The sequence below is a fragment of the Epinephelus fuscoguttatus genome, linkage group LG22 (genome assembly GCF_011397635.1).
Source record: "Epinephelus fuscoguttatus linkage group LG22, E.fuscoguttatus.final_Chr_v1".
NCBI classification, from domain to species: Eukaryota; Metazoa; Chordata; class Actinopteri; order Perciformes; family Serranidae; genus Epinephelus; species Epinephelus fuscoguttatus.
This window is the reverse complement of record NC_064773.1, coordinates 2,474,690-2,501,417: the sequence shown is the minus strand read 5'-3', so window position 1 is coordinate 2,501,417 and position 26,728 is coordinate 2,474,690. Positions and strand designations below refer to the sequence as shown.

Here is a 26,728-nt window from a genome sequence, read left to right as displayed (position 1 = left end):
CTGCAGAGAGAACGGGAGCCTCATTCAAACAAACCAAACTCCGCGCCCCGGGATGCGACAGTCGCTGTAGCAAGAGAGAAAGGCGGCAGCAGCAGCAGACACACACACACACACACACACACATACACACACACACTTTACCTCCAGGAACCTGACGACCAGCACCGTGAGACAGACTGCCAGAGACACAGACAGACACACGGACAGTCTCTCACACACTGAGCGCTAGCAGGAGGCTAACAGCTAACAGCACCCGACATGGCGAGCGCCTCGTACCACATCTCCAACCTGCTGGAGAAAATGACCTCCAGCGACAAGGATTTCAGGTAAACTCACACCCCGGCACAGAGACCTGTCTGCGGGGCTCACGTTATGACCTCAGTCCGCTCCTTCCTACATGTTAGACACGGAGCTAACGGCTGCTCAGCCAGGCCTGCGGGCTGTCATGCTAACAGCTAGCCTGCCACCTGTCTGATCATCGTCACATCGCTAGCCAGCTAGTTAGCTAACAGTGTTCGTTAGCGTTTGATTTGACAACCTCTCCAACTACAGCGGTGTTAGCTGGTTAGCAAGCTAACACGGTGCAAGTGATGCTAACCTGACAACTGACTCGCAGGTTAACAGCGCCAGTTAGCAGTTAGCTTGCCTGTTAGCCGGCTAGCACACTAACTTCTGTCATACCGCAAGCTAGCGTGATGTCAGCTATCGTTTTGTGTGTGAATTCTCAACGGTGCGTGTCTGTGGATTCAAGTGAGCAGTTAGCATGGGAGCTAACTGGTCCCAGTTAGAGTGAGGAGCAGACCAGTGGTGGTGGTACGTTGGTGTGTCGTGTGGGCTAACTAGCTCTGATGCTCTGGGGGTGTGGTGGTAGCATTGGTGTCTCAGGTAAGATCATGTAAACAGACTGGGATGCAGCGGTGAAGGAAGAGTTCAATAAAGTACTGATGGCACTCAGTGAGAGTACTCCGTTACAAGTACAAGTACTGCATCAGAACGTCCCTGCAGTGACAGTGTGTTAGTGTGATGTAGTTATAAACTGACCCCTGTGACTGTTGAAGGTGTGAGGCCCCTGATATGATCTTATCACCATTATAGGTCAGATACAACTCTCAGCTGCACACCAACATGCTCACACGCTCATGTTTGGTTGACTTTAGGTTGTGACGTCAGGTGATCCCAACATCAGTTTGATGTAGAGCAGTGACAACTGATGATGTCACAGTTTTGTTGGTCTTACGTTGTGTATTTAAGAAACCAAAACGGAAACATCTCATGCCGACATCAGGCTGATGCAGAATTCGTCTGCAAAATATCAAAATGTCAACACACACAAAAGTGTTGTGAATCACCAGAAGCCCCACGATACGATGCTATCACTACACCTGAGTCACGATATAATAACACTGCGATTGTGCTGTGACATGCTGAATACTGCGATAAAATACATCCCTGAAGGAAAACTTTGTCAGCAACTGTTTCACATACTAAGATAAAGTTTTCAGTCTGTTCATCTCACTACAGTCATTTTTATTGCATTAAATGCACCCAGGGAACTGAAAAAATAAGATGTTATTATTCTGGTAGGCTACCAAAAGTTTCATTAGTATCTGCAGTGTTAAATATTTATATAATTAAAATAATCAATACTTGGTGCCCGTGTGTAGCTACGATATTGAAAATAAAACTGCAGCTGGTCGGAGAATCTCCCGTTTATATTAGTTATTGTCAAAGAGGAGAATTTTTACACAAACTTCCATTTTAAAAAAAATGGTTTAAAGTCTCAGTTATAGTAATAATAAATCGTTTATTCAACCAAAAGTAACCCTTCCTTTAAAGGTCATTCAGACTGATGATTAAAGTTGTGTAATACTGTGAGACTGCGACACTTATCATACCGTATAAAATCTGACATCGTTGCAGCCCTAGTGTCGTGACACGATGCTGCTGCACACACACATCACAGCACTGTGCTGTAAAGAAGGTGGACCTGATTTTCAGTCCAACTTAAATCATATCATAATAACATATTGACGTTCAGTGCCTGCGGGGTTATTTTATACCGATATTATACAGATATGAAATGTTTGCGATATGCTGAGTGTTACACCAACATATATTACGCTTTATTACCTTTTTGTCAACTGTAAATGATGTCCCCAAAGGAAAACTTTGGCTCATTACATAAAACAGATGCTGACAGTGCTCAGTCTGTTTACCTCACCTCATTCAGTGTCAGAAATTAGCAAGGGCCACGGGCCATTTGGCCCGCAATTTATCCAAGAATGCCCCCAAAAGCCATGTTCCGGGGGCCAAAATTGCCCCCAATTTTTCCAAACAACTATATGTATTTATATTTTTAACAGCATTACAATCCAACATTAAAGTATAATTTTATTTTCATTAAATTAATTTACCGTCACGTCTACAACTCATTTTCCAGACATAATCAACAAGATTGCACTGATTACGTGAGAGTAATCTGACAGAAGGGGAGGGGGCTTTGCTGTACCATAAGTATAAATTAACCATTTCTTGGGTGATCTGTGTCGACACAATGACAAATTAATGAAAAATTAAGGTAGAATGAATGTTAAATTTTAAATTAATCTACTTCCAGGATTGCATCTAAGGAATTTATAGTAATTTGGCCTTTTTAACAGTAAAAGTAACTGTAATGTGGTGAAACATTAGTACTGCTATCAGTAGATTAATGGTTAAATCATCACATTTAAACTGGCTGAATTATAGGAAATCTGAGTGATATTGTGCAACCATAACTTTATGTAACCCATTATTTGTTTCATTTATAGTGGTTTCTACTGAAGAGTGAAGACACTGTCTTAGTTGGTTTTGCTTTTCATGTGCTTATTGTTAGAACATAATTACAGTTTTTTGATGGCCCCCAGACATTTTGAAAATGCCCCCATTTTTTAGACCGTGGGGGCCAAAACTGCCCCCAAAATATTTTGTTAATTTCATACCCTGGCCTCATTGTTATTGCAACAGCGTGTATCCAGCTGACTGAACAAGCAGTTAGTTTTGTTATTTTAGTAGCTACCAAAAGTTGAATTTGTGTTTTCCATGTTTATGATTTATATAATAAAAAAAAATCCTCTTTGTATACAGTTATATCTGATCTCATTAGATGACTCTGACTCGTGCATTAATGTAAAACCAGGATTTTACTGTTGGAGCTGGAGTTGAGGCAGAGCTCAGTTTGAACTATTAACTAGGGGCCATCTAAGGTACCTCATAATTCAATTTGATTATTGATTCAGGGTGCTGAGATTACAGTGATTATCAATGCTTTTTTCCCATACAGGATAGATTTTTTTCTCAGTCAGTGGCTAAAAATAATATCAATTAAATCAAGCAAACAAAATATTTACTTCCACCATCTTTTATTTACAAATGGAAACACTCACATTTTCCAGGGAAATAAAGTGCACTCTTCAAAAATAAATAAGACTTTCAGTCTGGATAGCTTAATTTTCTGGCTGGCGAAGACACATTCTCTCTCTCACACACTAGCTGTGTTCGAAATCGTTCCCTATCACGGATATAGTGCACTATATAGTGTGTTCGCCATTTTGTAGCGTTGTTTCGAATTCTCCGCGGTTAATTTCATTCACTATATGGTGGACTATAAAATACCCACAATGCACAGCAAATGTGAGTGAACAAACGATGTACCCTACATTTTACTCCCGTATACCACAATGCAGTGCGGTTGTCTTTTGCCAGAAGAGAAGAAGAAAGGCGCAACAAGCCCATAGTTTGCTTATATCAGCTAGCATGTTAGCTTAGATTTTTTTAGGATAATTACCAGTTGATGTTGGCGAATCAACAAAAGGCGCCTTAAACGCTTAAGATATGTTTGCCTTCGCCTCCGTCTTTGCCTGAGGAGCAGGACTTGGGTCAGCAGCATCCAAACAATCACCGGAACCATTATTTTAATACACAAAAAGAAAAGAAAAATGAAATAGGATGCTAGCTGGTAACATTAGCTCACGAGCTAACAATAGCCACTTAACTCGCATGAGCCAGGTAGCTTGTAGCTCGTGCACTATCGTGGGCTATTACAGCTCACAATGCAGACACACAACCATAGCTGACAAAACCAAACGTCCACACCATTGACATTTCAACAATTTATTGACAAAAAGTACAACCACCATATAGTTCGATCATCCTCAAGGCGCCCGGTTTGTTTACATGATGCTCGACACGTCCACTTGCGTCACAGGAGTATGCGGCGCAGCTACTGATGCAACAGCGTTCAGAAAATTTCAGTTAGTGTCCGAAATCTCATTCAGTCGTTCCCCATGTAGTGCACTATATAGTAAACACGAAATAGGGAATAGTGAGTGAGTGGACGGTTTCGAACACACCTACTCTCTCTCTCTCTCTCTCTCTCTCTCTCTCTCTCTCTCGTTTAGAGTGGGTAATTTTTTTCGTGTACACGAGTTTCACCGCTGGGTGGTGCTATTGCATTATACCAGTAAAGCCCCAGTTATCCGAATACCAAGCAAACGGGCCATTTAACCAACGCAGCGTTTAACAGAACGGAGCTTGTAGGCTACTGACTTGTTGCCAAACCCGGTCTCACACCATTTCTTGTCACATTCACAGTTGTTACCGGCCCGGCCTTCACTTTAAGACAGTGGCTGTGTGAAGCAGCGTATAGAGTGTACGGACGGGAACGCACTGTGAAACTATTACTGTTCATGCTGCAGGTGGTTGCAGTCTGTTTACAGTGTTTAGCTCCAGTTACAGCATAGTCTTTGTGAGAAGGCCCTGCGTTATGTTATGTTTTCCTGCTGTAGAGGAGAAATAAATGTGCTTGTGCACGGATGTCAGTTCTGCATCCTCATTCTTCAAGCAGAGTTGGTCTGGACTCCTAGAGCTAGTTACAGCAACGAGCCAAGCTGTAAAGATAATCTACAGAAAACCAGTGTCTCCCAGCTGTGGTTCGGAGCGCCAGACTGGAGAAGGTAACACAGTCTATCACAGTTAGTCAGCAATTAGTATTCATTACATTATTACTAACATATTAGAATAGGGCTGTCACGTGACAGTTTCTGAAAATCACAATTCATCGCTGAATTTCAGAAGTTAATTGGGATTAATCACATTTTTAGCGCACATTTGAAATTCCATTTCTTTGCATTTTAAAGCAGTTTTGACGTCCATATTAACGAGGTGAAGCAATTCTTACCCGAGTGTTTTGGTGAGGAATCAAATCAATGCAACTTCAGAGGTGCTGGTCATACTTTGTTCCCCCTGATGGTAAGACATGACTGGTCACTACATGCCAACCTGAGGACGTCCCTTAGACCCGAGTGTTGACTCCTCTGCAGTCAGTCTCCACCCATTTAGAAAGTGCTGTAGTTAACAACTTTCATCCACAGGTCTGTGGCGATTCCCACACTACAGAATAGTGCTTTGCCGCCTCTGGCGATGTGGTTGCCCGCTGATATCAGTCTGATTAGCTGCACCTGCTAGATTTGCTTCATTCACCAGCCAAAAAGCTGTGGTAATTTTTTGAGTGGCTTGTAGATTTTGTAAACCACCAACCGCAGTGGCAGAGGGACAAAAAAGTTAATTTCCCACGCTGCATCTGGGAGTTTTTTGAAGTGAAAGGAGGCGTCCAAGAGCACAGTGGTGATTTATTTTCCATCACGGCTGTGGCAGCTTGGCTACAAGTGAGGGTGTGTCGAAGAGACAAAATAGCAGCACGCAATTAACTCTATTAACAAAAAATAATGTGTTATTTTCACACCCTAATCGCATCGCAATTAACATGTTAATGCAGGCAGCTCTAATTACAGTTATTACGACTTCAACCATCAAAACAGTTTCACATTAACTTCCTGTCAATCCACTAATTGATTAATGGACTAATAGCTTCATTAAAAAAAAGTTTCATGTGCAAAAATCTTCATTTGCAAAGTCACTGAAGACAAACGTAGAGCAGTAAGAAGAACAGTATGTCTCTCTGAGATGTGGTGGAGTGAAAGTATGAAGTGGCACGAGAAGAAAATACTTAAGTAAAGTACAAGTACATCCAAATGTACCTAAGCACAGTACTTGAGTAAATATACATGGTGACACTCTACTGATGTGATGATGATGATGATGATGATGTCAGTGTACCAGCTGTGATTTATCTGGTGTGTTTGTATGGCGACGGGTTAAAGAAATGTGTTGTGTGGTTTTACCTTCTTTCTGCTCTCTGTTATTGAATATAGATCAGGTTAGTCTGGTTTATCAATATCAGTTGATGTCAGTGAGTAATATACATATGGGTATTGAAGCGATTAATCAAGTGACAGAAAATTAGTCGACAAAGATTTTGATATTCGTTTTAATATGACTTTATAGATTGTTTGGTGCAGACTAGGCTTGTCACGATACCAGAGAATTTCAATACCAGAGAATTTCCACGATTCTCGATACTCATTCGATTCTGCGATTAAAAACAAAAAACAGAAACTCACTCACCTTGAATTCTTTAAACAAGTCAGAGTGTCTGTCTTTTAAGTGTGTAGCCAGGTTTGAAGTGTTTCCTCCTTTGGTCTGGAAACTTCGGAGGCACCGTTTGCACACTGGTTTTTGCAAGTTTACAATTACAACGCTTTCATCTGCCTCAAATGCAAAATATCTCCACACACGACTCTGACTTCCTGACTTTTGGACAGGCCGAGGTGTTGTGGCTCCAGCAGCACTTATTAGAGCTTAGATTCTCTGCCCGAGACCAGACCTGACCTGACCTTAATTTCCCCCCCTTGACGGTGCCACTGGCCGCGCACATGAGTGATTGACGGTGACAAAGTGTGTGTCGGCTTCGTCGAGTGTAGCAAGTGCAGCACGATGCTGGTTTATGACAGCAAAAAGACAGGGACCTCGACACTTAAGAGGCACGTGATGAAGGCTTGCCATGGAGGGAAAGATGAGAGTCAGCCTTCAATGTCCATGTTCGTATCCTTAAAAAAAAAAAAAATGTCGCATTTAAACCGGGCTCATAATTACAGTTAAAGGAACAGGCCGGGCTCGGACAGAACATGCACGTGCTCAGGTGGAGTCAGCCTGGAGTTTTTGGGCCCGATCTAAGCTCTAGCACTAGCAAAGACGATGGAGAATAGGCATTTTTCTTCGGCGCTAGTCCTCGGCACCAACTGAAACACGTGTCCTGCCTCCGTCAGTTCCAAAAGGAATCGACACGGCCTGCTGAGGGCAAAGTTGTATCCGGTACTTACGGTACCGAAAACAAACAGGTACCGACGTATTTTTTGCATGTTGGCATCGACTTGGTACCGAAGTATCGGTTCTCATGACAACACTAGTCTTAAGTCTAAATCTAGGCTTTAGTTTGTTTTGGAGATAGACCTGAAGCGATCAACGAATTAACTATCACTTAAAGTAATCTATTAAGCATCAATGCCAAATATTCTCTGGCCACATTATGAGCTGCTATCATTAATCAATTAGTACTTAACTATTTATTTGATTGCCAACTAATCTCATGATCAAATAATCAATTTGAGTAATTTTTTAAGAAAGGAAAAATCTAAATTCTGTGATTCCAGCTTCTTGAAGAAGTGTTTCACTGCTGGAAAGACGGCTGTTTAATTAAACTAGGATGTCTCTGCAGCAGAAAGATGCAAATACTTTCGAAAATTGATGCTTTTGCTCAAGAGGGAGAAAAACCTACAACTACCAGAATGCACTGCACTGCATCAGACCTATAAACACTCCCTCTGGTGGGTGAAGTAATGGTGCGTTCCATATAGATCTTACCGCTAGTAAGACGGTAGGAAAGACAGGAAGCTGCGCAAAATTATGCAGCGACACAACATGACACGCCTCTTTGAGGCGGTTCTACTAGTAGCAGTCGTCGTACAAACTCAGACAACTACAAGTTTTGAAAGACTGACGAAAGCAAAGATGGCTGCGCTCCATATTTACCGTAAGTGGCTCTGCTCTTTACTATTATTTTTACTATTGAGCAAATTTGAGTCGTCATTTTAGTAACTCGTACACATTATAATGCCTCATGGGAGTGCTTTATGATGTGTTGTTGTACGTGGAATGTCTTGTATGTGTTTATCCGTTGGTGTTGGTGAAAGTAGCTAGCAGTGTTGCTAATAATAAAAGCTCCGCTACTATAGCAACAACTGCTTTCTTGGAGGCATCTATTTTTGTTTAGGTCGTAAATGGTACAGACGCAAAAGGGGACGCATATCTCCAATTTAAACAGGAAGTTACGACATTTTACGACATCTTCTTGAGTCTCACCGCTCGTAGCAGCATAAATGGATCACAGCATAAGGCGAACACCTTCGTTTAAAGAAATGGCGGCTGGCTGGCGAGAAACAGTAACCTAAAATATGTTTCTAAAAACATTGTAGGTGAGAAATCGACAACACAGCAACAATCTAATTTTTTTCAGCCTCCGTTTTTGCTGTGCAGGAAACAATATGGCGCCCACTTCCTGTTCACAAACTCTCGTTATTACAGTTAAACAGGGCACTAAAATATGTTTATAAAGCAACACAGTAACGTAATCTTGATTTTTATTTGATCAGCTCCGTCTAGTTTTACTGTTAGATCGGATTTTTAAGAAGGCTTAAGAAAGACAGCGGGTCTGTCTCTTGATCCACGCCTATGCGCTTTGTGTCCGCGGTGGCTCGCGATACAAGAATGTGAAAGTACAGGCTGTAGTTGGAGGAACAGCCCGAGAGCCAGCGAAGAAGGGCGAGGTGGAGGGAAGGTTACACAGTTCATTTATCACATACTACCCACAATGTTTTGATACAAAGCTGGTTGAAAATCAGCGAGGTATCCCTTTAAATGTGAATATCTTCTGGTTTCTTTCTTCCTCTGTGACAGTAAACTCAATATCTTTGGGTTGTGGACAAAACAAGACATTAGAGGACGTCATGTTGGGCTGTGGGAAACAAGACTCGACATTTTTCATCATTTTCTGACATGTTACAGACCAAACAACCAATCACTTAGTTGAGAAAATAATCAACAGTGATATCACTGCTACTGACAAGTTTGCATTCAGCTGTTATATTGATATTTTTCTTCTGTCCGTCAATAATAACTCTTCCATTTCGTCGACATCCTCACATCGTCTCGAGACAGAGGAGAATATTGTCTGACCCTCGATCCCTGTCGAACCACAATGGAGCAACTGGGCTCTAAGTATTGAGTTAGTGTGTTGTATTCTGATATTAGAAAACAGCCTCATCAATATTCCCCCCATCGCTCCTCGCCTGGCCTCGGTGTCAGCGTGTTCCTCATGTGAATATAGAAATGAGTATTAAAGCGGAGGTAAAGGATCAGACGATTTAGTCCCTCGCAACCGTTTAACAGATAAAATTCAGAGCCAAGCAGCCTCTTGTGAAAAGCTTCTCGAGGACGATCACAACCACCGTTGGCAGCACAACTAATCAGTTTCATCACATGTGACAGCAGCACTCTCAGTACGAGATATCCGTGAAATTGTGAGACTTGTCAGTGTTTCGCTCCCGTCGCTGCTGACCCTGTAGAAGAAGAGAGTCGCTTCAGTCCTGATCTGAGTGCTTTAATACTGCAGATACTCGGCAGGAGAGATAATTACACTCTCCTTTTAGGTGATGCGTCCCCGCTGCTGAATTCACACCATCTTTCAGCTGTCAAACACGTCCAAATTACTTCTCTAATTTGAGTGTGTGCAGGCAGCGGAGGAAAATACAAACACTGGGTTGAACGCGGTCTCAGAGGATATGACTCTTTATTAAACGTCTCAGAGCTGCAGCAAAATATTTGATCAAGACGTTAATATCATCATCCTGCAGGTGATCTGAAACAGATTAAATGTCATCTTTAACATAAGCTTCACCGTCCTGTGGACAAAAGTCTCTCTGACCCTGTGTGTAAACGCTCTTTAGGTGGAGGTCAGTATGTGGGCACGAAACACTTAATATGTTGGTTCACTGAAAGCTAATAGCATAAACGTAGCTGGAGTAAGCGGAGTCATATTTTAGGCTCTCAGACTGTGTCCAAGAGGCTCCACTAATCAAATGCATCAGTCGATAGCTGCTGTATGATTTCATTTATTAATTGTATGTTGCGTTATCGTCACTACACGTTTTAATTGTTCTTCTCTGCGCGGCCAAAACCTAAACAAGATGGCAGCGTCCTGTAAAGTGTTGTCAAAGAGGAGAACAGCAGCATCAAAGACCTGAAGGTGGCTGAAGGATTTTATTTCTTAGCTTCCTGAAATCTTCTTCCAGATTTGTTGATGCACAGAACAGAAAAGCTTCATCTTCAGCTGAACAGAGGAAACTAAATTCCTTTTCAGGACATTTAATATTGTTTCCCCTCTCGTCAACAATGATGTAGTTTTGTTCACACTGTCACTGAGTCCACTTCTTTCTTTACATTGTGCTTTGCTAAACGTTGTGTGCAGTGCTTCCTGGTGGACGTCATGCCCCCAAATTTAATGATAGAAATACACAAGAAACACATCAGAGTCCTGCAGTGGTCCATGTTTAAGAAACCTACACCTGCCCGCACCTGTAAAGCTCAGTACCAGAACCAACCAGTTACCCGTCATTATGTCTAAAGTAGGGCCCGACCGATATGGATTTTTTGGGGGGCTGATGCCAATTCTGATACGGAATCAAAAAATCCGCTAACCAATACATCGGCCGATTAAATTTTTACGTTTTTCAATTTAAAACCCCCCGAAATACCTGCTTTTGATGTCTTAAATATAGTTCAAACACTTGTTACAAAGATATAAATAAATTGAAGGAAGAACATTTTACTTTTTTCAAATACTTTTATTATCAGAAATTGTGTGGAACAAGCAGCATATGAACAATTTGAGCACAAAATAAATCAAAAACATGATGTGCAAAAAGGCAGTAAACCTCTGGGAAATAAAATAATCATGCAAAGTCTGTATGAATTAAGACATTCACATGTATGTTCACAGTACCAGAGTTCTTCTTGTTACTGCCAATTTAACAGAGGTAGGTTATAGTGCAAAAAGTAACACAAGGACATCATTTCTAAGTAAAACAACATATTCCCTGCATTTTATTAGTGATGAAAATATAAGTGTTAACATTATTCTCTAATGGCTATAATGGCCCTAGTCTAAAGGCCCTGACACACCAAGCCGACGGTCGGCTGTCGACCAAAGTCGGGCTGTCGGTGTGCGTCTGTCGGCCTAGTTTTTGCAGTGTGTCCCGCGCCATCGGCACTTCGGCGGCGGCCGCTGTTTTGGCTGATTGAGCATGTTGAATCGGCGGCGGAGCTTGTCGGTGAGAGAGCTCACTCTGATTGGCTGTTTGGGTTTTATTTCCTCGCCCCTGTAGCGAGTGAATCTGCCTGTAGTGAAACCGGGGCTAACCGGTGCTTCCTCCTCAGGCTCCACTTCACTCAGCTGCCCCACAGACCCGCTGCTTCTTCCCACTTTAACCTGAATAACAAACCGGAGCTAGCTGGGAGCGGCTAGCAGAGCGTTAGCCGCAGCATGACCGGAGGGAAGCACAGCCAGTTAGCCTCCGCTAGTCTCTGAGCTAGCCCCGGCTCTCCGTTTGGATCCAACCGGAGCACCGAGCCCTGGTTTGTTATTCAGGTTAAAGTGGGAAGAAGCAGCAGGTTTATCGGGCAGCTGAGTGAAGTGGAGCCTGCGGAGGAAACACCGGGACCGTCTGGATGTAATAGTCCGTGGAGGTGCTGCGGTGCTCGGCTGCACAGATAGGAAACCCCTCGGCTGACAGGATGTACCACTCTCACTCCGCTCTCTCTCACGCAGGCGCAGAACGTACGTGCTACTTGGCCGTCGGATGTAGTCCGTGTAGTGTGTTCAAATGCAACTGACACAGGGCGACGTGAGGCGACGTAGACGACGCAACAGTTGGCTTTCGTCACCACTAGTTCTTTGATGTCGGTTTGGTGTGTCCGCACCTTTAGTCAAAGCTGCACCTGTTAATTTAAGTCCTGCACCTGTGATTAATTACACATGGTCTACAGTCGCTCACGTTAAGCTGGGTTCTCCGTTCATGATTAACAAAGTCAAGTTTGATGAATTATTTGATCGAGTAATTAATTTCTGTTTCTCTCTCCAGGTTTATGGCCACTAACGACCTGATGACGGAGCTACAAAAAGATTCAATCAAACTGGACGACGACAGCGAGAGGAAGGTCAGTTCATACTGGTTCAAACCAGTTTTTAAAAGTTTTGACTCTTTGTTAACAACCAGTCAGGTTGTCTCAGTGAGTTTTGGTATTGATTGATTGATTGATTGATTGATGTATTGGTTGACAGGTGGTGAGGATGATCCTCAAACTGTTGGAAGACAAGAACGGAGAGGTTCAGAATCTGGCCGTCAAATGGTGAAAACACAGTTTTGTATTTATATAAATTTGTGTTCCCGCCTCACTGTGCGTCTCGTTAACTGTGGGTGCGTTTGTTTTCTTCAGCCTGGGGCCCCTGGTCAGTAAGGTGAAGGAGTACCAGGTGGAGACGATCGTGGACACTCTGTGCACCAACATGCTGTCGGACAAAGAACAGCTCCGAGACATTTCCTCCATCGGACTCAAAACTGTCATCGGAGAGTTACCGCCTGCCTCCAGTGGTACAAACACAACAAATACTACCTGTTACTGTTAGAATATTACAGCTCGCCTCCGGTGGTCGTTAGTGATACTGATGTTGTCACCTCGTTAGTTTAGAGTTGGTTTAGAGTTAAAAAAGACAAATTCCTGGATGATGAACACCTGACTGTGTCTTTCAGGCTCTGCTCTGGCAGCCAGTGTTTGTAAGAAGATAACAGGCCGACTGACGAGCGCCATCGCCAAACAGGAAGACGTGTCTGTCCAGCTGGAGGCGCTCGACATCATGGCTGACATGCTCTGCAGGTACACTTCCTGTCTGTTATTTAATTGTGCCACACTAAGACCACATGGTCACATTTAAATAATGTATTTGAATTGTAATAAACTACAGTAACTTATTTCACCGTCAGCTGCACAAACCGTTAAACACAGATTCAACAAGAGAGTCAAATATATCCTGCTGTATTTGGTGGCGTATGGTGCCCATGTGTAGCGGAGTTTTTCCTGTCAACATGTTCGTTGTACTCATAACTTAGGGGAAGGTAAAATGTTGCCCCGCCACTGATTTCAATGAAACAGGAGAATTTCTTAGGTCAGTTATTTTCTCTGTCATCTGCGACTCCGACAGTGGCCGCTGTGTCTCATAATGCAGCTGCAGGCTAACGGTAAGCTTCACCGTGTCGTCTTTGAAGTACTGCTGCACATTAATAATGATAATAATAAAAAGTACAAATCAGGCATTAAAAGGGAAAGCTTTCCCATAAAAGTATGTTTAAAGCAATGATTTCAAAATGAGAAATGTGCTAGCAGGCCTGTTCTTCCTCCGGCAGAGAACTCCAGAGCCTCAGGGCGTCGATGGCAAAAGCCTGGTGACATTCAGTTACCAGCCTTAACCGAGGGACGACTAGTGAGGGCAGGTTTGAGGCTCTCAGGTCATGACTTGGAGCGTAGGTAGTCAGAAGCTCGGTGATTTCAAAGGATGAAATCAAAAGTTAATATCTATTTACAGCCCTAGAGTTTACACTGATGATGGTGGTGTTGTTGAGTCTGACTCTATATAATAAAACGTGTATTAAGCCGCAGCTCTGCTCCATGTGATGATGTGGTTCATGTAGTTTTGTGTTGAATCAAATGGACTACAGTTAACGTTCCTCCTGTGTGTCTCTCTGCAGACAGGGAGGTCTGCTGGTGAATTTCCATCCCTCCATCCTCAGCTGTCTGCTCCCTCAGCTCACCTCCCCCAGACTGGCTGTCAGAAAGGTACAGCTCCCCTTCGTCTCGCTGCCCTCCATCACTTCAGGAGCCAGTGTGTATCTCCTTCATGTCGTCATGTTCCTGTGTTGTTGTGTGCCTGTTTCAGAGGACCATCATGGCTCTGGGTCACCTGGTCATGTCCTGTGGGAACCTGGTCTTCATCGATCTGATCGAGCACCTTCTGACCGAGCTGGGGAGGAACGACAACATGTCGACCACCAGGACGTACATCCAGTGCACGGCCGCCATCAGCAGACAGGCGGGACACAGGATCGGTGAGTCCGACGAGACCAAAATATATCTGCACATTAAAAGTATTTAATCCAGGATGTCTTTTTACAAACTGTCTCTGATCTGCTGTCTGTTTCTTTTAGGCGAGTATCTGGAGAAGATCATTCCTCTGGTAGTGAAGTTTTGTAACGTTGACGATGACGAGCTCAGAGAGTACTGCATCCAGGCCTTTGAGTCCTTCGTCAGGAGGTAACACACGCAGTAACACTGCTAACGCACCTTTTTACACTCATTGTTCTTGCTTTAACTTGTATTTGCTGCTTCAGGTGTCCTAAAGAAGTTTACCCCCACGTTCCCACGGTCATCTCCATCTGCCTGCGCTACCTGACCTACGACCCTAACTACAACTTTGACGATGAAGACGAGGATGACAACGCCATGGACGCTGAGCAGAACGACGAAGACTACCAAGGTACTGACTTATAAGAAGCTGTGTGTGACTAAAGTTTCATCCAACACGCACAGTGAGGAGCTGATCGATTGAATATGTTCTCGGGATCTTGAACTTTAAAAAACAGTCTTCAGGTTGTAGTTCTCCACCCTGTGACGTTGGGTGATGACAGCCGGTCTCTCTGTGTGTCCAGGCAGCGACGATGAGTACAGCGATGACGACGACATGAGCTGGAAGGTCCGACGGGCGGCCGCCAAGTGTCTGGACGCTGTCGTTTCAACTCGTCATGAGATGCTGCCAGAGTTTTATCGTTCCGTCTCTCCTGCACTTGTCTGTCGCTTCAAGGTACCGTCACACTCTGCTCACTGCTTCATCACCTCCTTCATTACCTCCTCTCCTCTCTCTGCACGATATGTAGATTGTTGCACATAATGTAGATTAAAAGTTCACAAGCGCAATTTCTACCCAGAAACTCGTAGCCTTACACTGTGAGTATCATGTGCTGATATTAGCCCAACAAGGTGTGAGTCAGTCGCACTGTGGCGAGTGCAAATGAAACTCTGGAGCTGGACGACCTACCTGCAGTTTCCCCGTCAGCTGAGTTGTGTAGAACAGCGGAATCAGCGGTGTAGAGGACGAGTCAGTGTGTCAGCGTTGCATCACTGTATGTAGAAACGTATTCGGTGGCATCGCCCAGACGTGTCAGTCATCACGATGAAGAGGAAACAAACCAAACTTTCTTTAATCGTGAAGTGGAGCGTTACTGTACAGCTCTCTGTATGAATGACACTGCAGACTGAAGTCTCTACTCACAGTGGACGTCTGACTCATATGAAGCATCTAATGCGTCAGCAGCTCTGCTTCACATACGTCTGGTGTATGAAATGTTTGTATCGTCACTGTCATATTTATAAACTATGAGGATCTGGTCACTTTTCACACCTTCCTCCTTTCCTTGCAGTTCTCACACTCATACAACTAAAGTTCCATCCCGTAACTACGGTTACTGACGTCAGAACTTCAGTGTAGAGGACTGTGATGTTTATTACAGCGTCAGTAAATTATGCTGCCTGATGTTTGACACTTAGCCTCCGCTAGTCTCTGAGCTAGCCCCGGCTCTCCGTTTGGATCCAACCGGAGCACCGAGCCCTGGTTTGTTATTCAGGTTAAAGTGGGAAGAAGCAGCGGGTTTATCGGGCAGCTGAGTGAAGTGGAGCCTGCGGAGGAAACACCGGGACCGTCTGGATGTAATAGTCCGTGGAGGTGCTGCGGTGCTCGGCTGCACAGATAGGAAACCCCTCGGCTGACAGGATGTACCACTCTCTCACTCCGCTCTCTCTCACGCAGGCGCAGAACGTACGTGCTACTTGGCCGTCGGATGTAGTCCGTGTAGCGTGTTCAAATGCAACTGACACAGGGCGACGTGAGGCGACGTAGACGACGCACCAGTTGGCTTTCATCGCCGCTAGCTCTTTGATGTCGTTTTGATGTGTCTGCACCTTTAAGTCCAGTTCAGACCAAAGATTTGTGACGAGATGAAACCGTTTTAGAACGTTGCAGAGAAAAGTGTCAGCGGTGTGAACTGGCCGGTCTGAGCTCGACTCAAGCTGACTGATGGTGTCACCTGACACTGACGCTGATCAAATTGCTGGCGGCTGGTTTTAAAGCACGTCACCTGTTTCACCAGCCAATCAGCTTGTAGTGAAGTCCGCTGGTCAAGTCAAAATCACCACAGACGGTGTGTTGGCTTGCTGCAGCAGGTGCTCCGTCCCCACAGAGCCCTGTGTTTCTGTCCTCACGGTGTGCCGGTGTCAGACGATGGGTCGCTGCTGTGTGCTTATGCCCCGCCCACACACACATTCTCACTGACTGATGAATTGGTGCTGGTTATTTATATTACTGTGGTGTATTGATAATGAATACGAATATAAAGAAGTGTTTGCAATGTTCCTGATTTTTTTTATAATGAAAACAGTTTCCCCAGAGTTGCTTGAGGACAAAATGTTCCCTCAGTCTCCAGCGGGAGGATTCTGTCTGTCTGTCTGTGACACCTGTTTAACGGTCTGTTCAAATAAATAAAATTGTATCCTGATGCATTTGGGTTTTTTCCCGACTCCTCTGGCGTATGTAATCCATACACTTTAATCTGACTGGAGCTGCCTGTGTGTGTGTGTGTGTGTGTGTGTGTGTGTGTGTGTGTGTGTGTGTGTAGGAGAGGGAGGAGAACGTGAAGGCGGATGTTTTCCACGCCTACCTGTCGCTGCTTAAACAGACCCGACCGGCTCAGAGCTGGTTGGCTGATCCAGACGCCATGGAGCAGGGAGACACGCCGCTCACCATGCTGCAGAGCCAGGTGATGTTTGAAGACGTCCACTTGGATTTGGGAAGATTTTCAGACACTTTGTCAGATTAATTGTTCATAAAAATAATCTCTGGAGCCCTAAATTATTCAGAGCAGTATTTCTCTTTGAGTCAGACTGAAGTTTCTTGCAGTGTTGTCTTTGTGCAGCAGATGTCACTGTTGTTTTCAGTTGGCTATTTCCTGTTGTCATGGTGACAGGAAACCCTCAGCAGCATCCGGCACCGTCGGCCACAGAGAGCATGTGGTGGTGGTGGCGGTGGTCTCCTCTCTCGCTCACTGTGCTCATGTGTCTCGCCCTGCGCAGGTCCCCATGATAGTGAAAGCTCTTCACAAGCAGCTGAAGGAGAAAAGTGTCAAAACTCGTCAGTGTTGTTTCAACATGTTGACTGAGCTGGTGAACGTCCTCCCAGGAGCCCTGACCTCCCACATTCCAGTACTAATACCAGGTAATGCTTCACAGCCATTAGAAGTACAAGTACTACGACTACTATCTTGTCTGTGCCTCTCAGCTCTGAGCCGACTGGTTCCTGCCAAACCAGAGGTGACAATATTTTGGATTCTGTCCTCGTGAATTATAGAAATCAGTTGAAATAAGAGCATCAGTGTGTGATTTCAGACGGCATGTCAGCATCCTGGAAACAAGAAGCGTGACATGTAACACAACAGCTTTGGCCTCTTGTGTGACATATACCGTACGCATCAAACAACAATGACATCACATGTCAATAACAATCATTTAGCGTCCCTGTTATGTGGCGGCTGATCTCGTGCTCTGCTCGGAGGGTAATCAGCTCCTGGACCTCATTGTTTTCCCAATTTGTGGACATATTTGGTCGCTGTTGTTCTTTGAGTTAGCTGCTAACTGCTTCTAGCTGCTTTTTAAATCTCCCAGCGTTGGGTCGCACATATAAAACGTCATCAAAATGTCACATCCCGTTCTGCCGGCTGTCCCTTTGACACAGAGGTCATTTCAAAGCTGTCGTATCAGTAACGGCAGTATCTTTGTGTTTCAGGTATCATCTTCTCTCTGAACGATAAGTCGAGCAGCTCCAACCTAAAAATCGACGCCTTGGCCTGCCTCCACGTCATCATGGTCACACACCCCGCTCACGCCTTCCACGCTCACGTCCCCGCCCTCGTCCCGCCCGTGGTGGCGTGCGTGGGAGACCCCTTTTACAAGATCACCTCCGAGGCTCTGCTCGTCACTCAGCAGCTCGTCAAGGTGGGAGTCGAACCTGCAACCTCCGTAACCTCTTTAGCCTCTTTATGTGAAGCAGCTGATTCTACTCCTGTTCCTCCCCTCCAGGTGATCCGACCTCTGGACAACCAATCAGAGGGCTCAGACAGCTTCGACCCCTCCCCCTACATCAACGACCTGTTCACCTGTACAATCAAACGCCTGAAAGCCGCTGACATCGACCAGGAAGTGAAAGAACGAGCCATCTCCTGCATGGGACAGATCATCTGCAACCTAGGTAACCACCGTCTGCCCGTCACATCGCTGTGATGACGCAGCTTCCTGTTTTTATGACTCACGTTCTCACGTTCCCGTGTGGTTGTGTAGGTGACCGGCTGCCCGCTGAACTTCCTGGAACGTTGCTGATCTTCTTAGAGCGCCTCAAGAATGAGATCACCAGACTCACGACGGTGAAAGGTAAGCCCCGCCCTGATCTCAGCAGCCTTTTGGTAGTTTTCCGGCGGCTCTGATGTCTCTGCAGCGTTATGAAACGGCACCGTCTGTGTGTTTGTGTTCGGCTCCAGAGGCTTCAGTTCTCTCTGTTCTTTCCCTCCAGTCTTCCCTTGTTCTCTCGTCTCTGTGCGTTCTGTAAAGCAGATACATGAAGCCGCGGGGTAGCCATTTATTTTTCACACAACTCATGCACCACCTCAGGCTGATTTGTGTCTTTAAAATCTAATTTGTGTACAATCATGCTGCCTCTGAAACTCACCTCAGGTCCTATCTGGATAAAACTGTGCGACACGTCTGTGTGCTTTATGTTCAGATCTCACAACACGTCGATAAATAATATTAAATATAAATGAGCAGTATGAACAGAGGCAGTGTGTGTGTGTGTGTGTGTTTTATTGTACAGTGAGGGTTGTAGCTGTGAGTGAAGACACAGCAGGTGTCGACTGTTACGTCAAAGTGAGTTTTAATAAACATTGTTGATGACACAGCCTTTTATTTTTAATTGTGGCGGCAGGAATGTGAAACGCTGATTCATGGATATAAAAATAAAAAGACTGTCTTAAATTAGACTCTCCAGAGGTTTTCTGTCATGAAGAGTTTGAAGTGGAGTTATTTTCTACCGCAGTCCTGATTGTGTTTGTTTTGCAGCTCTGACATTGATCGCCGGCTCTCCGCTGAAAATCGACCTGAGGCCGGTCCTCCCCGACGCCGTTCCCATCCTCGCCTCCTTCCTCCGCAAGAACCAGCGAGCCCTGAAGCTCTGCACGCTGGCTGCTCTGGACATCCTGCTCAGAAACTACAGGTGACACACACACACACACATGTCGCACACTTGTCACTCAGAGCCGTCAGCTCCGCCCACTCCCCTCTGTCAGTAACACCATGTGAATGTGTCTGTGCTTCAGCTCTGCGGTGACGCCCGTCATGGTGGACGCCGTGCTGGCTGAGCTGCCTCCTCTCATCTCGGAGAGCGACATGCACGTGTCACAGATGGCGCTGAGCTTCCTGTCCACGCTGGCGGTGACTCACCCGTCCTCACTGGGTCAGCTGAGCGGAGGGAACATCCTGCAGCAGCTCATCGCACTGGTTCGATCCCCCCTGCTGCAGGGCGGAGCGCTCGCCGCCATGCTGGACTTCTACCAGGTACAGAGTCACAGTGTGTCAGAACAGACGGACCTGTTGATGAAAACAGCCTGAGACTTTAATGTGTGTGTGTGTGTGTGTGTGTGTGTGTGTTCAGGCTCTGGTGGCCACAGAGACTCCTGGTCTTGGTTACATGGACCTGCTGAGGATGCTGACGGGTCCCGTTTACTCCCAGAGCGCCGCTCTGCCTCACAAACAGGCCTACTGCTCCATCGCCAAGTGTGTCGCCGCTCTGACCCGAGCCTGTCCCAACGAGGGACCTGCTGTGGTCGGACAGTTCATCCAGGTGAACTTTAGAGCTGTAACGATTCGACGAGCAGAAAATTCATCTGCAACTGTTTAATAATCGGAATAATCTTTTTTTTTTTCCTAGAGCAGGTTTAAATAAAGTTTTTGTTTGTTGTCCCTGACTGACAGGACGTGAAGAACAGCCGCTCCACAGACTCCATCAGACTGCTCGCTCTGCTCTCATTGGGCGAGGTGGGACACCATGTGGACCTGAGCAGCCAACCAGAGCTGAAGACAGTCATCCTGGACGCTTTCTCCTCCTCCAGTGAAGAGGTAACACCCGCCTGTCTGACCAGGAAGTGCCTTTCACATCCTGGACTTTTCACATTAAAAGTTTGTATCAGAGACGTCACTGTGCGATTTAGGACTGTGAAAATCATATTTTATTTACCAAACAAATTATGGATGAATAATTGCTGAGGTGACTTCAGCCTCGAGGGGTTTTGTGCCACAACAGAAGGAATCACGACAATTGCTACCAAGTCCTAGTTTAGTTACGTGTTGGTCGACATTAACACGCCTCTCTCCGCCTCAGGTGAAGTCAGCGGCCTCCTATGCGCTCGGCAGTATCGCCGTGGGGAATCTTCCAGAGTACCTGCCCTTCGTCCTGCAGGAGATCTCCTCCTCTAAGAGACAGTACCTGCTGCTGCACTCGCTCAAAGAGATCATCAGTGAGAAGAGCAGCTCAGATACTTTGTGGATAAATCAGTGTGTGTGTCTTTGGCTGTAACGTGTGTGTGTCTGTGTGCAGGTTCGGCGTCGGTGTCCGGACTGAAGCCGTACGTGGAGTCAGTTTGGTCTCTGCTGCTCAAACACTGCGAGTGTCAGGAGGAAGGAACCAGGAACGTGGTGGCCGAGTGTCTCGGCAAACTGACGCTCATTGACCCCGAAACCCTGCTGCCCCGCCTCAAAGGATACCTGCTGTCAGGTAATCAATACTCTGATCAGGTACCAATAAACCCTGCTATCAGGTAATCAATACTCTGATCAGGTACCAATAAAGCCTGCTATCAGGTAATCAATACTCTGATCAGGTACCAATAAAGCCTGCTGTCAGGTGATCAATAATAAGATAACCTCTCTCAGGAATTAACACGATTTACAAGATCAATAAGTATCTGTTAATCTTTATATCGGCACCAAACTAATTGATCATGAAAGATTCATTTTTTTTAATGTATTGATTTGATCACTTATTGAATGAATAATCAATAACCATGATCCTCCTGTGTGTTGTCAGATGATCAAAGGCCGTTTATCACCAGCTGATCGATCAATAAACCCTATTGATTGTTAAACAGTGAATCTTTAGCTGTAGTGAAAAAAACCTCCGACCAATAGGATTATTTAACATGATGCTAAGCCCCGCCCCTCTACTCCTCTGAGCCAATCAGACTGTCTCTGTCTCCTCAGCCTGAATCTCATTGGTGTACAGGGTCAGAATAAACCAGTAGTTGTAGATGAAACAGCTGCTGACGCTGTCATCTGATGATTGATGTCACATATTGATTCATTGATTACTGATTGTGTGTGTGTGTGTGTGTGTGTTTATATGAAGGTTCATCGTACGCCCGGAGCTCCGTGGTAACGGCGGTAAAGTTCACCATCTCCGACCAGCCACAGCCCATCGACCCGCTGCTGAAGAACTGCATAGGTGAACATTTATTTTATTGATCTCTCACCAAGTGATCAGTTAATCAGGAACATTTTAATCGGTTTAGCGATTATTTGATTCAGGGTGCAGCTCTGATCTCTGAATCACTGATTCTCCTCAGGTGATTTCCTGAAGACGCTGGAGGACCCGGACCTGAACGTGCGTCGTGTTGCCTTGGTAACGTTTAACTCTGCGGCCCACAACAAACCCAGTCTGATCCGAGAGCTGCTGGACTCAGTTTTACCACAGCTGTACAACGAGACCAAAGTCAGGAAGGAGCTGATCAGAGAGGTCCGAACACGTCACCGAGACACGTCAGCAGGTCCAGATGTTGGTTCTGTTTTGATCGGCACATGTGTGACCCTGTGTGTGTGTGTGTGTGTGTGCGCAGGTGGAGATGGGTCCGTTCAAACACACAGTGGATGACGGGTTGGACTTGAGGAAGGCTGCGTTCGAGTGCATGTACACTCTGCTGGACAGCTGCCTGGACCGACTCGACATCTTCACCTTCCTCAACCACGTAGAGGACGGCCTCAAGGACCACTACGACATCAAGGTCTCACTGCACCACGACACAACACACGACACGCCACCCCATGACACACCACGACAGACACAACACGACACACTAAGACACTCCACGACACGACACGACACGACACACCACGACATGCCAGACACGACACACCACGACATGCCAGACACGACACACCACGACATGACATGACACACCACGACACGACACACCATGACACGACACACCACGACATGACAAACCACGACACGACATGACACGACACACCACGACAGGACACACCATGACACGACACACCACGACATGACAAACCACGACACGACATGACACGACACACCACAACACACCACGACACGACACACCACGACACGATATGACACGACACACCACAACACACCACGACACGACACACCATGACACGACACACCATGACATGACACGACACACCACCACACGACACACGACACGACACACCACGACATGACAAACCATGACACGACATGACACGACACACCACAACACACCACGACAGGACACACCATGACACGACACACCATGACATGACATGACACACCACGACACGACACACCATGACACGACACACCACGACATGACACACCACGACATGACAAACCACGACACGACATGACATGACACACCACGACACGACACACACCACAACACACCACGACACGACACACCATGACACGACATAACACCACACGACACACCACCACACGACACGACACCACGACACGACACACCATGACATGACATGACACACCACCACACCACACACCACCACATGACACACCACCACATGACACGACACACCACCACACGACACGACACACCACGACATGACAGACACGACACGACACGACAGGACACACCATGACACGACACTACATGACACGACACTCCACACCACGACACGACACAACAAACCACAACACGACATGATACAACACGACACACCACAACACGACACACCACAACACGACACAACACGACATGACATGACACACCACAACACGACACAACACGACATGACATGACACACCACAACACGACACACCACAACACGACACAACACGACATGACACGACACACCACAACACGACACAACACGACATGACATGACACACCACGACACACCACGACACGACAAGACACACCACACTACACCACACCACAGCACAACACCACGCACGATACACCACGACACGCTGCGATACGACGACACACCACACCACAACACAACACCACGCACGATACACCACGACACGCTGCGATACGACGACACACCACGACATGACAGACACGACACGACACGACAGGACACACCATGACACGACACTACACGACACGACACTCCACACCACGACACGACAGGACACACCATGACACGACACTACATGACACGACACTCCACACCACGACACGACACGACAAACCACGACACGACATGATACAACACGACACACCACAACACGACACAACATGACATGACATGACACACCACGACACGACAAGACACACCACACTACACCACAACACAACACAACACAACACAACACAACACAACACAACACCACACCACGCACGACACACCACGACACGACAAGACACACCACACTACACCACACCACAGCACAACACCACGCACGATACACCACGACACGCTGCGATACGACGACACACCACGACAAGACACAACACAACTATTTCTAGTCGTGGGAGCAGCATTACTGATGTCGGGCCTTTTGACTGATTTTAAATATGAGGAATTTTCAGTTGACACAAATGTCATCAAAACAAAGACCAGTGTTCAGAACGTATTCAGAGTCTTTTCATTATTGATTAATCTATTGATTATTTTCTTTATTGAATTGTTTTGTCTATTAAAAGTTAAACTTTAATTTCCTTTGTTTTATTTCACCCAAACGTGTTCAGTTTGCTTTCAGAACACAAGTTCAGAGCAGTGCAGCTCTGCTGCTGCTTCACTGAGACCTGAGTCCTTCCAGTTTCAGAAGTATTGATTATAATGGAGGAAAGATGGATTCAGCACTTTGAATCAATACAAACATCTGTCAGAGCACAGACTGGCTGTTGCAGAGCATCAGGGCTGATTGGTTCATTATTGTTTCATCTATTGGTTAGTGTCTGGATTCATTAATGAATTGTTCTGTCTGTCAGGTGGCAGAAATGAACCGCCAGTGTCTTTAACTTTGTTTTATCTCAAAGAGAGACTTATGTTTTTGGACCGTCTTAGACCGTGTGAACGACATGTATGCACTCTGACAGCGGCCGTGTTTCCCCTGTAAGTGTTAACATCCTGTTGTTTTCAGATGCTGACGTTCCTGATGCTGGCCCGGCTGTCGTCTCTGTGTCCCAGTGCTGTCCTGCAGAGACTGGACAGACTGGTGGAACCGCTGAGAGCCACCTGCACCACCAAGGTACACACACACACACACACTACACGCTTCACACACATGCTGCACCAGTATCACATGTCAGTCGTGGAGTGGAACCACCCAGCCTGTGAAACAGTTGTAAAGCTGCGCTCAGACTGCAGAGCTTTGAGTTATCTCCTCTTCACCCTCCAGACAGTCTGGTCTGAGACGTTCGATGCCGATGTTTTGTCCAGATTATCAGGTCATGTGAGAGATTTACAGATCCAGCCTGAAACCTCCTGAACTGCCTGGACTGCTGTCTGACGCCTCTGTAGCACCCACTAGTGGCGGATAGCTGCATGACATTTAAGCGGCATTGTACATGAATAAAACACAAATTGGTTTAAACAGCTAATATTTCTGGTGCCGACTAGCGAGGGGGTGGATGTTTAATGGGTTACACGTCTAATCACACTCGTCCCTAGATCTGAGTTCTTCCACGGCCATTTCCATGTGAATTAACTCGTTCCTGTCCGGTAACAACCTCAACGATTTCAGCAGACTAAACATGAAAATAAAAAATAATAAATTTGTGGTCAGTCGAGTAAAAGCGTCTCCTCTCCGCAGGTGAAGGCGAACTCGGTGAAGCAGGAGTTCGAGAAGCAGGATGAGCTGAAGAGGTCGGCGATGCGAGCCGTCGTGGCACTGCTGACGATCCCCGAGGCGGAGAAGTCGCCGCTGATGTCGGAGTTCCAGTCCCAGATCTCGTCCAATCAGGAGCTGGCGGCCATCTTCGACTCCATCCAGAGGGACTCCAGCTCCGCCAACATGGAGTCCATGGACACCAGCTAAAGAGACGGACAGACAGATTCCCCACGATGCAACACGGCACCACCCCCAGCTGCTGGAGCGCTAACCCCGCAGCATGTTTCCATGACAACAGGACACAGACACACACATACACATACACACACACTCGTAGTGTCACACCCTCTCTTAGCGATCGATCGTTCCATGATGCATTGCACTGAAATCAGCTGTTGGAAAAGAAAGGACGGAGACTGATGTACGGCGAACACACACGGACAAAAAGGACAAAAACAAAGAACAAAAAAAAAAAAAATCCATTTGAGGCTTGGAAGCTCCTCCCACTTCCTGTTTGTTTTTCCTAGAGAGCTCATCTGATTGGCTGGCCTCTCTGTTCATCATCATTCTTCTCTTTTTGTTTGACTTTTTTTTTCTTTTCGTTATTCCAGAAAGTTCCACAGGTACTGTAACCTGATTGGCCGCTGCTGAGTGACTGACAGTTGGCGTGTTATCAAAACTGACCAATGGGGAAACGGCCTGAATTGCCTGAGGCTGTGGTGACCAATGGGAGAAGGGCTCGCTCTGTTTTTTTTGCGAATGATGTAGGTAACCAATAGGATGCTTGGGGGGGGTGATGATGGGTGGGCGGGGTTTTACTGTTTGTGGACCAATCAGCTTCTTTGTTTTCCCCTGATTCAATAGACCCGCCCTCGCTCCCTTCGCTCCTCTGAAGGGAAGAGGAGAGCTCATTGGACCAGGTCCAACCTGACCAGGCCTGATTGGACCGGCTGTTGCCATGGTAACGCAGTGTGTAACACAAAGTAACAATGTTCTGATCGTTCTGTTTGTTGTTCCAGTCAGTCAGTCGCCCCCCCCCCCCCCACACACACACACACACACACACAAACTGGTTCCAGCCGGTTCAGTCTGGTGGTCAGGACTGGTTTCATTAACTGTGCTGTTCTCTGGTTTGTTCTGGTGAAACTGGATCCAGTCTGGTTCGATCCGGTTCAGTCCGGTCTGGTCAGGACAATCCACTGTTGTTTATCGCCCAAGAAAAATAAAAAAGGTCCATTTCTGCCTGCCTTCATCCTGCGCCTCTGTCTTATTTCCTCTGTCGTTAGCTTACAGCTTCTCAGATGGTTCAGCAAATTTGCTCCTTCTCCGAGTCATAACTCAAATCTGAACACACACACGTTTAGACGTCACATTTAGACGTTCATAAATCATCTTAGAAATCATAAAAACAGAGGCTGCAGGACCTGCCTGAGAGTCTGCATGTTTTTAGGTTTC

At 46.0% G+C, this 26,728-nt stretch overlaps 1 protein-coding gene across 2 annotated transcripts; it reads left to right on the top strand.

Annotated features, from left to right (window-relative positions):
* cand1 (cullin-associated and neddylation-dissociated 1) lies at positions 1–26,525 on the top strand. 2 transcript variants are annotated; one of them, XR_007448473.1, is made up of 27 exons: positions 1–326; positions 12,135–12,210; positions 12,335–12,402; positions 12,490–12,644; positions 12,804–12,927; positions 13,797–13,884; positions 13,985–14,153; positions 14,253–14,358; positions 14,436–14,581; positions 14,754–14,905; positions 16,773–16,913; positions 17,227–17,368; positions 17,936–18,144; positions 18,229–18,397; positions 18,487–18,576; positions 19,261–19,414; positions 19,518–19,755; positions 19,853–20,041; positions 20,173–20,316; positions 20,579–20,714; positions 20,795–20,971; positions 21,602–21,697; positions 21,819–21,988; positions 22,089–22,253; positions 24,584–24,691; positions 25,256–26,037; positions 26,138–26,525. XR_007448473.1 is itself a non-coding variant. In XM_049567440.1 (26 exons), exons 1-26 carry the CDS (start codon positions 259–261, stop codon positions 25,478–25,480), a joined length of 3,705 nt encoding a protein of 1,234 aa, XP_049423397.1. In that variant the 5' UTR covers positions 1–258; the 3' UTR covers positions 25,481–26,525. The 2 variants fall into 2 exon arrangements, 1 of the variants encoding a protein (XP_049423397.1); XM_049567440.1 differs by having other exon boundaries at positions 25,256–26,525.
* The last annotated feature ends 203 nt before the right edge of the window (positions 26,526–26,728 follow it).

Excerpts from the sequence above, each read along its gene's own strand:
- cand1 (XM_049567440.1), top strand. The coding sequence starts at position 259 with ATGGCGAGCGCCTCGTACCACATCTCCAACCTGCTGGAGAAAATGACC. Across the intron at positions 19,415-19,517 it reads ATCCTGCTCAGAAACTACAG|CTCTGCGGTGACGCCCGTCA; the intron begins GTGACACACACA and ends TCTGTGCTTCAG. Across the intron at positions 20,715-20,794 it reads CTCGCTCAAAGAGATCATCA|GTTCGGCGTCGGTGTCCGGA; the intron begins GTGAGAAGAGCA and ends GTCTGTGTGCAG.